Source organism: Anneissia japonica, unplaced genomic scaffold (genome assembly GCF_011630105.1).
Source record: "Anneissia japonica isolate Jap-2015-1 unplaced genomic scaffold, ASM1163010v1 scaffold287756_len632865_cov181, whole genome shotgun sequence".
Classification (NCBI taxonomy): domain Eukaryota; kingdom Metazoa; phylum Echinodermata; class Crinoidea; order Comatulida; family Comatulidae; genus Anneissia; species Anneissia japonica.
The window spans coordinates 72,511-87,399 of NW_022693589.1; the positions used below are offsets into that span (position 1 = coordinate 72,511).

The 14,889-nt window shown below is 35.3% G+C and overlaps 2 protein-coding genes across 2 annotated transcripts in view; one reads left to right on the forward strand and one right to left on the reverse strand.

Annotated features, from left to right (window-relative positions):
* Positions 1-4,728, reverse strand: part of LOC117100812 (L-2-hydroxyglutarate dehydrogenase, mitochondrial-like) — a gene marked incomplete in the record, with an annotated part of 8,177 nt that extends 3,449 nt beyond the window's left edge. Inside the window, 4 exon segments of the mRNA XM_033240627.1 lie at positions 29-160; positions 1,750-1,901; positions 3,550-3,680; positions 4,381-4,728. Coding sequence (XP_033096518.1) covers positions 29-160; positions 1,750-1,901; positions 3,550-3,680; positions 4,381-4,595 — 630 coding nt within the window.
* A 1,929-nt stretch (positions 4,729-6,657) lies between these two features.
* The window catches only part of LOC117100839 (zinc finger protein 3-like), an 11,901-nt gene continuing 3,669 nt past the window's right edge, over positions 6,658-14,889 (forward strand). Inside the window, exons 1-8 of the mRNA XM_033240671.1 lie at positions 6,658-6,813; positions 7,075-7,205; positions 10,968-11,099; positions 11,644-11,708; positions 12,568-12,670; positions 13,204-13,302; positions 13,635-13,826; positions 14,206-14,276. Of these exons, the coding sequence (XP_033096562.1) occupies positions 7,088-7,205; positions 10,968-11,099; positions 11,644-11,708; positions 12,568-12,670; positions 13,204-13,302; positions 13,635-13,826; positions 14,206-14,276 (780 nt within the window). The 5' untranslated portion in view covers positions 6,658-6,813; positions 7,075-7,087. The remainder of the gene's footprint in view (positions 6,814-7,074; positions 7,206-10,967; positions 11,100-11,643; positions 11,709-12,567; positions 12,671-13,203; positions 13,303-13,634; positions 13,827-14,205; positions 14,277-14,889) is intronic.

Genomic DNA, 14,889 nt, shown 5'->3' on the forward strand with positions numbered 1-14,889 from the left:
ATAGATACGCCACTGCATTGGTAGTTACCTTACAATATGGCTCCCTTTCTCGTATTTCATCTGGCCCTATCAGTGATAGGCCCTCTACATTATTCACAAGGCCTCTTTGATATAACTCTTCTAACCTTGGTACTTCGCTTTTGTCAACAGCAACAATCAACTGCAAAAGTGGTTATGTATCAATGTTACAATACATTACCTTTTCTATTCCAGTTGCTTTTTTTCTGAAAACATCTTACATAATAATATAAAAATAAACATAAGATACAAAAAAGAATAATACTGCTATAAATGGTAATTTCAACAATTTTTTAAAAACTATCAAGTGAAATGTATTTACAATTTTGAAAAACAGAATTAATACAATACAATTGGTGACTTGGTGGCTGGCACATTTGAGAAATTTGTAACTTAAATGCAAAATGAAATGAATAGCATTTATGTTAATTAGAAAAATAAATATGATGGTAATGATGATGTTAAACATATGGATTTGTACTGTAGAGAACATTAAATTCACACTATCGCTATGCGAACGATAAATATATAATAAACAGTGCAAAATAGTATTGTTTTAAAATTATTGTAACAGAAATGTTTAGGCACTAATGACTCTGAAACAGAAAGATGGATTACATTGAAACTTCACACAATTTACACAGATCATTATAAGGAGTGAGCTTACACTATTTATATTTTTGATTTCCATTTATAATTCAAAATATGAGCAAAAAATAATTTCAGACAGGACTAAGATTAGAAATCATATGACAGGCTATCAACAAGGATGCCTTAAGCCGTCGATAGATGAGATCCTATGATAAACGCAATGCGTGCACAACGTATCATTCAGACTGCCATCGACAATCAGCAGACAGCGTCGAGTGGCCTAGCGCACAGACAGTAGAGTTGGATTCGTTGTGCGACAGTCATACGACCATTGTACGATGAAGTGAGTGCCTGGCATGACAGTGTCCTCTGACCGGAGACAAAACTAAGAGACGTAATGTCTCACTAATTAGCATAGCAAATAACAGAGAATTATTAATTCTTTTTTTTTTTTATAGTGAAAAAAATTCAGGCAACTAATGTGAAGAAGGTGTTTGCTAATTGGTTAATTAATGTGATTTGCTTACAGTAAGTTAGTATTTCTAAACCATTCTCACACTGAATCTATGTTAGCAGGTATAACTACAATTCACTGTATTTCAATCATAATTGTAGTCATCTAAGCATCAAATCACTAAAGCATGAAACAAACTGATAAGGTACATTATTTTTTACCATCACAGAAGAGTAAGAATAACCATGTACTTTAATAACACAATTACTATAATAATAATTAAAAAAAAAAATGCATTTTAATAGTACAATTAAGAAAAGGACTTGAGGTGAACATTTTCAAAACAACGTCAATCCTAGTTTTATGAAAAGCATTGCGATTTAAAGGTCTATTTTACTTTGCACATAACACAATCAATAGTCTTCTTTAAGTGTTACTCCATTATAATCAACCATGCATGAAGTGCAAAATCTACGGCTGAGTGGCAAGTATTCATGAACGTACACCCAGTGTGCCAGGGACAAACAAATTCAACGTCCACATTCTGAACCAATGATATGTGCAATGTGATTGACCTCCAACACACAAAAAAAGAAACCCTTTCAATTGAAAATCATACTGCCTTAACACTGCATGACACAGGATACAATACAAAATGCTGATGATAGTGATGATTTCCTACATACCTTTCCAACTCTTTCATAGTTTATGTTGTGCTTGTCACAGTACTCGTATACGAGTTTGAGGCCCTCTACGCAAAGCTTAGCTTTCAATGATCCAGGTGCATAGTATATACCCGCATGAATGACACCACTATTATGTCCTGTCTGATGGAGAGCTAAAAATAATAAGAAAGTTCTCAAATTCACTATAACATATTCATGAACAACCTACAACCATGCTTGCCTGATTTCTGACTGGCTGTGATGCACTTAGATCTTGATTATCTGCTGAGCATTTACTGTAAACATTGGAATACTCTCTGTCCTTTGATTAGCTGTGAGAATCAGCAGAATAACCTGTAGGATATATCTTGATGCATCTACTGAGCATGTACAGCCCCTAGATCTATCTTTATACAGTATGTTTGCCAATGAGCATTTACTGTAAAGATCCTGAAATCCCTGACCTCAGATTGGTTGTGCTGCAGAATGTACAGCCTCTAGATTGTGATCTGTCTACTGAGCAATCTAACATCCTGAACTCTCTGTCCTCTGATTGGCTGTGATGCACATGTACAACCTCTAGATTTTGAACTGTCTTCCGAGCATTTAAACATCCTGAATTCTCTGTCCTCTGATTAGCTATGATGTAGCAGTACAGCCTCTAAATTTTGAACTGTCTTCTGGGAATTTAAACATCCTGAACTCTCTGTCCTATGATTGGTTGTATATACAGCCTCTAGATCTTGACGCTTCCGCTCATCCTTTACAGTAAACATTCTGAACTCTATGTCCTCTGATTGGCTATCACACAACATGATGTTGATACACTTCAGAGCATTTACTGAAAACATTCTGTCTTCTGATTGGCAAATGTAACAAGCTCTCTATCTTGTAATTTGTTTCAGGCATTCACTAAATAGTCATGTGCTTGAAGAGTGTCTTGTTCTGCAAATAATCTGAGCTTTGCATCTTGTGAAAGTCTATGTGATGCAGCATGTTTCTCAGTGTGCCTACCCCCAAAGACTATAGAACTGCAAGAGATCCGAATCTTGGGGTTCGTTGGAATGCAGTTCCTATCTCAAAGAAACGACTACCACAAACTAGAGGGCATTCCTCACAACAATGTAAAAGCCGTTCCTAAATAGGGCGCCCCCTATCTTGTGGTAGTACTTTTTTTAACGTTTCATTTGCGTGCATACAAAAATCAGGCCAGTTGAATCTCTTACAATTCTATACTCTTTGTTCCACTAAGAAATACAATGCACTGAGCTGCACCAGGGATACAAATTCACAAATAATATCAAACAAACAATAATGAGCTGGTGGTGGTTAGCACAGTGTTGGTTAAGTGATGTGTGGCTGACCACTCACATGCTGGTGTTTGTCAGTATGTTTATTTTGTTTTCTGATCTGGCATGATTATGTTAACTTTTACCAATTAAATGTTATACACAGTTTGCAGGGATGTATTTATGGTAGACGGGGCCGCGCAGTCCTGAAGTTTTTCACCCAGTCTAAAGCAAATTTCATGGCCCTCCACCCACCATTATTAACCCCTGTCCATCTTAAAACCCACCTGTAATATTTAGAATTTACCAAATTACCAGCCCTTCTTAAAATGTCTACCACCCACCTTTTGTTTTCTACAGCTCCAATCCTGAGTTTGGTATGATTATGCACAGTAGTATATCTATGCTTCTCTTATAGTAAGGATTTCTTTGCACAGTCTTTTTCCTTTACAGTTTCAAATAAAATTTACAAAGTCTGAAATAGCTGTAACATACATGACAAATATGGGGTTAAAGTTAAAATTAAACTAACCTAATTCATTTTCTTTTTCTAAAACAGCAAATTTTAAGTTGGGATGTCTTAGAATAAGTTCCTGAGCTGTTGCCAAGCCAACGATTCCACCACCAATGATGCACACATCATATTCAGGTACACCTGTTGAGCTAAACAAAATGTTTTATTCAGTTAACTACAGTATTTCAACAATTTACGCTGGAGTAAAGATTTAGTGTAACAATTGAGAAAAGATAAAGATAACCCATGAAAGTCTAAATAAGTTTCATTTCCAGTCGGATCCTTCTGGTGGTGATTGGGCAGTACACCAGGAGACAATTTCCTACTATTTTCTGAAAAGTGCACTGTGTTCTTTAATTTGCATATGAAATACAGTGCGCTATTGAAACTTGCACTGACCAGCAATAAGTGCCCGTCTAATAAGCACATGTCCCTCAAATGCACATCCTTGCGTATGTTTTAAGACTGTCGTTTTGTCGGGCCTTAGCAACAATATCCAAGCAGAAAGGTGCACTGAACTGGGAGGATCATCATCTCAACAGTTTAGAGCACACACAGAGGCTATCTCCAGTTTAGTTATAAAATAGTATAAGAATATATTGTTACGTAGAAAAATAAGAAAAGATGCGAGAAGAAGCCCATCTGGAAAAGAAGCCCCCTCTTTAGAGATTTCATTCATACTAGGCATAGCCTAATAATAATACAGTATTTAGGCCTAGGCCTAGCTGTGTTACCTTTTTTGAAAAGAAGCCATCAAGGGCATCAATAATTAATAATAGTATGGCCCCATGGGATTATTTTTTTCTATACTTTATTAAATTTAAGTCTAGGGCCTAGGCTTGGTCTTACCTCATGCGTGTTGTATGAAAGCGTAGGCCTGGACCTAGGCCTAGATTTCTGACTGTACAACAGGATACTGCGTGTCGATCCCTCGTCCCTGTTGTTGTGGCAGTGTACTTACGCCTACTTCTTGTAGGCCTAGGCCTACACTTTAAACACGTAAGCCTTGAGGTAGTTCTACATATGTAGCACGTAGTCTGTGTCAGAGGTGTTACCACAAACATGATAACATCAGTTTCCAATTGATTGGCCTACTATATAACGCTGTACCAACTACTACTTCTAAGCTAGGCCTATCGTCTATTTCTCCCCTTTCTAAAAATCCAGGGTCCTCATCAGCTGCCTCGATCGCGTCGTCGAGCGTTGGGGTTCGGTATGGAAAGCAAACACTGCCAAAATAGGTATATCAGTCAAAAATCCGGCAAATATCATTTCCAGTGGCGATTGGTGTCTAGCGGGGCCACAAAGAAGTGTCCTCGGACCCTTTTAATCGATGATGTTCCCGAAATTGTTCCAAATTCTTTCATAAAGAAAGAAAATGACGGAAAGAAAAGATGAGGTTTTGCGAGCCTCTCGCAAGATGTTTATCTTCGCTATTTGAATTGCTTTCTCGTTTTATCTGTGTATCACATCTATTTTTTTTTTATTTAGAGTGCGCGGTTGTCGTTTCGTTCATGCAACATTTATTTCGACAACGATACGACAAAAATACCTCCCCTCTATCTGGTCATTGGATTGTTATCATATAACGTGAAACCTCGAATGAAGCCCATGATGTTAATCTCTCGGAGAAGAAGCCCATCTAGAAAAGAAGCACCCCCTTTAGTTATCAAAAGTAACATTGAAAAGAAGCTGGGTTTCTTTTCTCTCTCTCTCCATCTCTCTCCTCCGCGCTCCCTCCTCTCTCTCCCATCCCTCTCTCTCTCTTGTGGAGTCGTCCCACTTTTATTTCATCATAATACAACTACCAATTTTATAACCTAAACCTAATCTATTGATATTTTAACTTTACAGAAGTTCAAAATTGAAATTATTTCATTTAATCTTTCACTATATAGCTCTTAACTACGATTTTGTTCAATTGTGTATCATATATTTGGACCATGCACATAAAATGAAGTTGCAAATTTATAAAACATAGATTTGTTGTACAGGTATTACTATTCTGGTTTGACTTCTATATCTTGTAGGTTCAAATTCTACATGAAACCATCGGATTTCTTAATGTCATTCCCGAAGCCTCATAAATAGGAGAGATGCATGTGTTTTAAATGCAAGGTATATTGGTATAATATTATTAGAATATTGATAGTATTAAATCGTCTCAATTTAATAATAATGATTATCAATAATGCTTTTTATTTCATTCAAAATATTTTAAAAAAATGCAAATTGGGCTTCTTATCAAGATAGTACGGGCTTCTTTTACAGTACATAGACTGACGTTATCTTTGATGACTATGATAGCGTGTCATAAATATTATTATAATTGTACTAGCATGGTTAAAAGCTAAATGATTTCGAATTCCATAGTCCATAGTTAAAAAATGTAATACGGTAACCGCTTCCAATTTACAGCACTCATTTTTGAAAAGAAGCCCCCTCTTTAGTTTGCAAAAGTAATCTCGAAGCCCATCTCGAAAAGACGCCCATATCGAAGAGAGAAGCTAGAGTCCTAAAAAAAGAAAAGAAAATTAAGGCCTACTAGGCTTTTTCTTTATTTTAATTTATGCGTAAAATGGGTCCACCCTGATATTGTCCCACACGCTGTTTAAAAATCCTGACTATGGCATTGCCCACAAGCATTACAGGACATTAATACTATCATTTTGTGGAACCTTAACAACAATGTCCATGGGGAATGCTTAGCGGAACAGTCAATTTGCATACAGGTGTGATTGTCAGTTCAAATTATAACTCATCTGTTATGTTGACAGCTTATTATTGGTACAGTAAATTTTCGTATTATTTTTATGTCATCAGTGGTGGATCCATCAGTAGTAAAACAAACGTTGTAAATTAAATCCACTCGCTCGTAATAACAACTACCGTACTCGACACACAAAATGACAATGACATCAACATTCATCATGCAGCTGAGTATTACAGTGCGGTAGTCTCTTATTATGCATGAGGCGAATAAGACTGAGGAGGAATAAGATACTAACGTACCGTGAAGTTGAAATCCTCTCTCTCTCTCTCTAATAACTTTTCTTTTAATAGAGGGCGCCAGGCACCATCCATCGAGGAGCGACGACGACAGAAGCAAAACTTCGAACCAATCAGCAACAATAACGTGCCTGAATATATAAATCTCGCTTCGACGCGCGCAAAACAACGCAGCAGACGTCTTTCTGTACAACGCAGCTAACCAGTAGCAGAAACTTTTTATTTTAGATGCTACAATTTTTTGTTGTTTTTTAGTGAATCAGAAATATTAAGGTGAGCCGAGGGGAGGTAATCATAGGCCTAGTAAGTTAGCTGAGAAATAAAATTGAATATGGATAGCTATTCCTATGTCTATATTAGGCCTTTATCTAGCCTAGGCCCCAACCTTTGGCTAGGCGTAGGTAGGCGTAGGTAGGCCTAGCTAGGCTAGGCCTAGGCTAGGTTGGTAGGCTTAAGCCTGTGTTATGTCAGGGCCTATGCCTCGGCGTCCAAGGGCCCAAGAATATTAATAATAGAATTTTGTTTATATTTAAGGAAAATTTCAAAGATGGATGAAGACTTATTGAAGCCATATTTTACTGGGAAACAATTTGCAGCCATGTCGGAATATGAGAAGAAGAGGCATCTTAACATGAAACAGAATTATGAAATGATGATTAAAATAGGTTAGCCTTGTTTGACATGATTCTGAAGAATGTCTAACATAGCAACTTAGGAAAATGTCAAATCTACAATTTTCGTTATTAAATATTATTATTAATTATAACCATAACCATAACCCCCTTTCATTAAAGATACCGAAGGCCAAGACAAATCGCTTTCTTTACTCTTTTTTCCCCAACACAGCTAAAGACTGGAATGCCCTCCCTTTTTCTTCGCAAGCTTATTGGTAACTCCGACTAGGCCTAGTCCCTCCTCTGTCGCCACTATTCAAACATTGAGTGATACTCCAGCTGGAGTTTTTCAATTACCTTATCAAGATCAAGATTGTTTTAATTTTCAGGCCTAGGACCCCCTATAATCTGTCTCTTATACACATCTAGATGTGTATAAGAGACAGCTCCAACGAGAGCAAAGTGAGGGGGTGTTGCTCAAATCCCCCAAAAATTTTGACAATTCAGGGGTTTCCATAAAAGGCTTATTTTATAAATTTTAAAGTCTATTAATATGTAGAAAATACATATAATTGCTTTTTCTCCCCAACGAATTGTGCTTTTTCTCACCGACGGGGAACCTGGCTCCACCCCCTGTATTGGAACGCCTCCTTTTTAAACAAATTTTCAGTGTGTTTGTACCATGTACCACTGGCCCTATTATAGAATAATAGACGAGTATAAAATGGAAGTTTTATCAATTACTGTATTATTTTTTCAGTATCCAGTAGATTTAGTGCTCCATTTCGTGTATATGGACAAACAAGTAAAAATCAAAACATAAAGGTAAAATTATTTATTATTTTTTAAGTGATTTGTTTTGAAATTAATATAATTTATATAAAAATTCAGTAAATGATATAACAAAATTCCATTGTCCCTATTTTAAGAGTGCAGCTTAGCTCAGTCAGCTAAATTGGTGGTAGCCACTGCGTGTGCGCTAAACCGTGGTGATCTCTAGGTCCCCGGTTCAATTTCTATTGCTGTTTTCCTTGTGTTTCAGCTAAAGAACTGAAATACAAATTACGATAGGGCACCGTCTTCCAGAAGAGACGTTTAAGTCATTGGTGCTGTGTGCAATATGGCCCATGTGCATGTTAATAGAACCATAAAACGCCTTATTCACCACCAGAAGCACCCCGCTGGAAACAAGTCTTTGGACTTTTAGTGGGTTGTCCTTGGTGCACACTGAAATAACTTCTATCCTATCCTATGAAAGATGTGTTGTTCAATGATCTTGTTGATAATTTATAATTAAGGCCAATATCATTGCTATAGCTTTGTCCACACTATACAATTCTATGTGTGATCAAATAACTGTTATTGGGTCATCATGCCCATACGTGGGCACATCACACAATTTGTCCATAAAATTTGATAGTGCGGACTGGGATTTAATATTAAGTTTTTTAACTACTGTAGTGTATAACAGGTGGGATCGTCTGAGAGGGAAATAAATGTTTAATAGATTTGAATTTTTAACATGCAAAGTAGATTTGAATTGGTAGCTATAAAATTTGGAAAAAGTTCTTCATTAAAATAACAATCTGGTGTTATTGTCTTGATGTAATTATGGCATCATGTAGTAAAGGTTACTTTATGCAGTACTTTCAGAGTGTAATGGATAATTGAATCTTATTCTAGAGGAACCAACTTGCTGAAACAGAGTCTGCATCTAATTCTGGCAATGGTGGCAATATTCAAAGTGATGACTGCAGATCTGCAGGAAAGTCTAGGAAAGCTAAAGGTATGCTACAAATAGAAGGCTTCTTTAGCATTGTAGTAATTTGCACATGTGTTTCACTTTGAGACAATTCAAATTTTTGGTTTCAGACAATTTTTTTTGATTATCCAATATGAAAATTTAATATTGTAGAACTCATTACAGTACCTTTTTATACAGGTAGTCTCTGATGTACATGGGCAGGTATGTTGGTGTAGTAGCTGTCTCTTATACACATCTACTTAGGTGCTTCCGTACATTATGAATGAGGCGAATAAGACCGAGGAGGAATAAGATACTAACGTACCGTGAAGTTGAAATCCTCTCTCTCTCTAATAACTTTTCTTTCAATAGAGGGCGCCAGGCATCGAGGGAGCGACGATGACAGAAGCAAAACTTCGAACCAATCAGCAACAATAGCCAAATCACAATAACGTGCCTGAATATGTAATCTCGCTTCGACGCGCGCAAAACAACGCAGCAGACGTCTTTCTGTACAACGCAGCTAACCAGTAGCAGTAACTTTTTATTTTAGATGCTACAATTTTTTGTTGTTTATTAGGCCTAGTGAATCAGAAATATTAAGGTGAGCCGAGGGGAGGTAATCATAGGCCTAGGGCCTAGTAAGTTAGTTGAGAAATAAAATTGAATATGGATAGCTATTCCTATGCCTATATTAGGCCTTTATCTACTAGGCCTAGGCCCCAACCCTTGGCTAGGCCTAGGCCTAGGCGTAGGTCTAGCAAGGCTAGGCCTAGGTGATAACAGTTGGTAAGGTAGGCTTAAGTCTGTGTTATGTCAGGGCCTAAGCCTCGGCGTCCAAGGGCCCAAGAATAATAATAGAATTTTGTTTATATTTAAGGAAAATTTTAAAGATGGATGAAGACGTATTGAGGCCATATTTTACTGGGAAACAATTTGCAGCCATGTCGGATTATGAGAAGAAGAGGCATCTTAACATGAAACAGAATTATGAAATGATGATTAAAATAGGTTAGCCTTGTTTGACATGATTCTGAAGAATAGCAACTTTAACTTAGGAAAATGTCAAATCTATAATTTTCGTTATTAAATATTATTATTAATTATAACCATAACCCCCTTTCATTAAAGATACCGAAGGCCAAGAAAATCGCTTTCTTTCTCTTTTTTCCCCAACACAGCTAAAGACTGGAATGCCCTCCCTTTTTCTTCGCAAGCTTATTGGTAACTCCGACTAGGCCTAGGCCTAGTCCCTCCTCTGTCGCAACTATTCAAACATTGAGTGATAATAGGCCTCCCTAGTACATTATTGTTGTTGTTGCTGCTGTTTGGTTTTTATTATTTTTGTTAAGTGCTATTGTTATACATTAGTGTCATTATTATTAGTATTGATATTATTAATTACTAGGACTATATCTATCATAGTATCATCAATTTTATTATTTATTAGGTATTGTTATCATTACTATCCATAGTATAGTTAAAACTATAATATTGATATTATTATTTATTATTACAGTACTATTATTATTATTGTCATCATTCATTAATTAGTAGCAGTAGACCTAATTATTATTACGTATAAAACATTCTTGAACATTATGATGGAATAGTATGGTGGCTGTATTAGTTTGAACTATACATTAAAATTCATTTCCAAAATTTATTTTAGGAAAAATAAAAACAAATATAGAGTATATGATGCTACTTTCCTTGGATTACCAAAAGTTTAAAAAACTGTTAAGTGGCTGTCCAGACATCATCAGTACAACTGTGATAACCACCAAAACAATCAATGAATAGACAGACAGGCAGCACTTTAAAGACAAACAAAGTATACTTAATTGAATACAAGCTTTTGTTTACTGCATGAATGAAAGCTTGTGCTCAATAAAATATAATTTGACTTAAAAGTGTTGCCTGTCTTTTTTACATTTATATCATTCTTGGTTGGACATAAGACTATATTTGACATCAAAATCATGAAATAGTAACATGATTATACTAAACTTATATAGCATGTTGCTTAGAGACATTTAACCATTATTATTACTGTGATGTATTTGTAGGACTGGAAGTTTCAAAGCCAGTTTTCATGAAAGGACCATTTCATCCAAAAAAGAGAAAAGTTATTGATAGTGACGACAGTGATGAAGATTGGAAACCTGGGGTAGACGCTGTTACTGTGAAAAGAAAGAAGAGTATGTAAAAATGCTTTTGTCATGTGTTAGTTGCATAGGCCTAAGCTACTGTATTAAAAAAAATAAATAGCTGCACTATAAATTATTCTGAAACAATTGTTCAACATAAAGTACTGATACAGAAGGTACAAATATGACTACCTATAATTCTGATTTACAATGTAGGAACATGGGTGGCGCCAGGATTCTCCTGTCGTGGCGTCAGAGGTTGGACAGAGGTGGGGCCATGTCTCCAACGAGAGCAAAGTGAGGGGGTGTTGCTCAAACCCCCCAAAAATTTTGACAATTCAGGGGTTTCCATAAAAGGCTTATTTTATAAATTTTAAAGTCTATTAATATGTAGAAAATACATATAATTGCTTTTTCTCCCCAACAAATTGTGCTTTTTCTCACCGACGGGGAACCTGGCTCCACCCCCTGTATTGGAACGCCTCCTTTTTAAACAAATTTTCAGTGTGTTTGTACCATGTACCACTGGCCCTATTATAGAATAATAGACGAGTATAAAATGGAAGTTTTATCAATTACTGTATTATTTTTTCAGTATCCAGTAGATTTAGTGCTCCATTTCGTGTATATGGACAAACAAGTAAAAATCAAAACATAAAGGTAAAATTATTTATTATTTTTTAAGTGATTTGTTTTGAAATTAATATAATTTATATAAAAATTCAGTAAATGATATAACAAAATTCCATTGTCCCTATTTTAAGAGTGCAGCTTAGCTCAGTCAGCTAAATTGGTGGTAGCCACTGCGTGTGCGCTAAACCGTGGTGATCTCTAGGTCCCCGGTTCAATTTCTATTGCTGTTTTCCTTGTGTTTCAGCTAAAGAACTGAAATACAAATTACGATAGGGCACCGTCTTCCAGAAGAGACGTTTAAGTCATTGGTGCTGTGTGCAATATGGCCCATGTGCATGTTAATAGAACCATAAAACGCCTTATTCACCACCAGAAGCACCCCGCTGGAAACAAGTCTTTGGACTTTTAGTGGGTTGTCCTTGGTGCACACTGAAATAACTTCTATCCTATCCTATGAAAGATGTGTTGTTCAATGATCTTGTTGATAATTTATAATTAAGGCCAATATCATTGCTATAGCTTTGTCCACACTATACAATTTTATGTGTGATCAAATAACTGTTACTGGGTCATCATGCCCATACGTGGGCACATCACACAATTTGTCCATAAAATTTGATAGTGCGGACTGGGATTTAATTTTAAGTTTTTTAACTACTGTAGTGTATAACAGGTGGGATTGTCTGAGAGGGAAACAAAATGTTTAATAGATTTGAATTTTTAACATGCAAAGTAGATTTGAATTGGTAGCTATAAAATTTGGAAAAAGTTCTTCATTAAAATAACAATCTGGTGTTATTGTCTTGATGTAATTATGGCATCATGTAGTAAAGGTTACTTTATGCAGTACTTTCAGAGTGTAATGGATAATTGAATCTTATTCTAGAGGAACCAACTTGCTGAAACAGAGTCTGCATCTAATTCTGGCAATGGTGGCAATATTCAAAGTGATGACTGCAGATCTGCAGGAAAGTCTAGGAAAGCTAAAGGTATGCTACAAATAGAAGGCTTCTTTAGCATTGTAGTAATTTGCACATGTGTTTCACTTTGAGACAATTCAAATTTTTGGTTTCAGACAATTTTTTTTGATTATCCAATATGAAAATTTAATATTGTAGAACTCATTACAGTACCTTTTTATACAGGTAGTCTCTGATGTACATGGGCAGGTATGTTGGTGTAGTAGCATCATTACAAACCAGTTAGTACTATGAAATGCTGGAATGATACTATGGAGCTATAGATTTGATACATTTCATACACAGTACATACATCACAATCACAAGAATCAGAACTGCCATAGTAAAAATTAATTATAAACATATTACGTAAAGCTCTTGCATCTTGACATTTCAGTACCGGTACATCATTCTGAATTTTTATCTTTTTTTCTTTCGTCAACTTCTATAAATCTAGTGTTAGTAAATAGTCCTTACTGAAAACAATGTATTTCATTTCTTTGTATGTTGTACAATGAATATACCTTGAATAAATATTTTGAAAATAAAATATATATTATTAGGTGGTGGTGTTGCATCAAACCGCTATCCAAAAAGAAGTGAAATTAAGCCTATGGTTTGCTATAAGGAGTCAGAAATACCAGATGATGACAACTTCATTTGTGAGTAGGACTGATTCATATGATCTTTGTTTACCATTGCCATTTTTTCAATGTTGAATAGGTTTACATTTTTTATAGGGTAAAAACAATTGAACCATGATCACTATTATCCTATCAGTATACCACTATCAATATTTCCAATTTCTGTACTAAAATAGCATCCCCATTTTTCATCTTCTTGCCAAAATCTTTGCAATTTTTGTTCCAATGTATTTAACTTTTAAGCTCTTTATTAATATAATTTAATTAATGTTACTCTGTTATGAATGTGGTAGTGAATCAAGGCATCATGTAAACTTATATTTACTTACTGTGATCTTTTTTTACCTTAGATTGTGAAGACTGCTGTGAACTGAATGAGGGTCAGTGTCCACTTCACCCGCTAATTAAAGTAAAGGATAAACCAACATCTAAAACATGCAATGATCGTGCACGTTTAAGTCTTCCTGATGGTCTTCAAATTAGACCGTCAAAAATAAGGAAGGCAGGGCTTGGTGTTTGGACAAAGACAAGTTTTCCTAAAGGTATGCGTTTCAAAAAAGAGAAATCTGTTCAGATATTTTTCTTCCTTTTCTGTTCATTTTTTCTGAAAATGCTAAGTAAACAGCTTGTAGGATTGATATATATTTATTAAATGTTGTTATTTGTGTTATTATTATTATTGTTATTTATATGATTTTTATTGTTTTTAAACCTGTTTATATTTGAAAAAATTGTAATATCTATACCGTAGTAACATAGAGTATTGCATGAATACTATCTGTTATTTTAACTTCCGACTGAAAGCTATAAAAACCCAAAGTTGACGATGCTAAAAAAAAATATATGACAGAGCAAGACAAAATCAATTTAATTATTGTGACCCAACAAACTAACAAAATATGTTTGTTAAAAAATTTGTAGGTGTTCAGTTTGGGCCATATGAGGGTGAAGTTGTATTTGGTGATGAAGGTTACAGTGGTTATGCATGGCAGGTAGGTTATCTGTGTTTACTCTTCATTTACTTGTTATATAGACATTCCACCATAACTGAAATTCAAAAAAAAACAAAAAACATAATATTCCTCTGTTTTACTATATTTGGATATATTTTATTTTAAGTTTTTGTAAAGAACAAATATATGTTTCTTATTGGGATATTGTATCGCCGCAGGCGTAATCAAAATACATATAAAACAATTAAATTTTTAAATGTAGAATTTGTCATATATAATGTCAAAAAAAAAGTAAACATGTTTCATTGTACAGTATACATTTTTTGTAAGGGGATGCAATATGAGGGCACTTGTGTATCTATACCTCATTTGCATATGCACCGCCTGTTTGGTAGTCTTAGGTGTTGTGGTATAATAAAGACTTGCGCTCTTCCGTGAACAACTTGTTGTATGGTTATATTTTTGGGGTTTCCACCACCAACTCTTTATGTACAAAAAAAGGTATAAAAAGTCTTGCCTATAAAGTTGTCTCTGTGTGCATAATTGTACTTGTAACAAACTCAATACACTCTGGAATAAGTAGGAGATTGGCTGTAGTGGAATGACAAGGGTAGGCAGTGCATAGTGACTGCAGGTCCTCATGTGTGTCCAA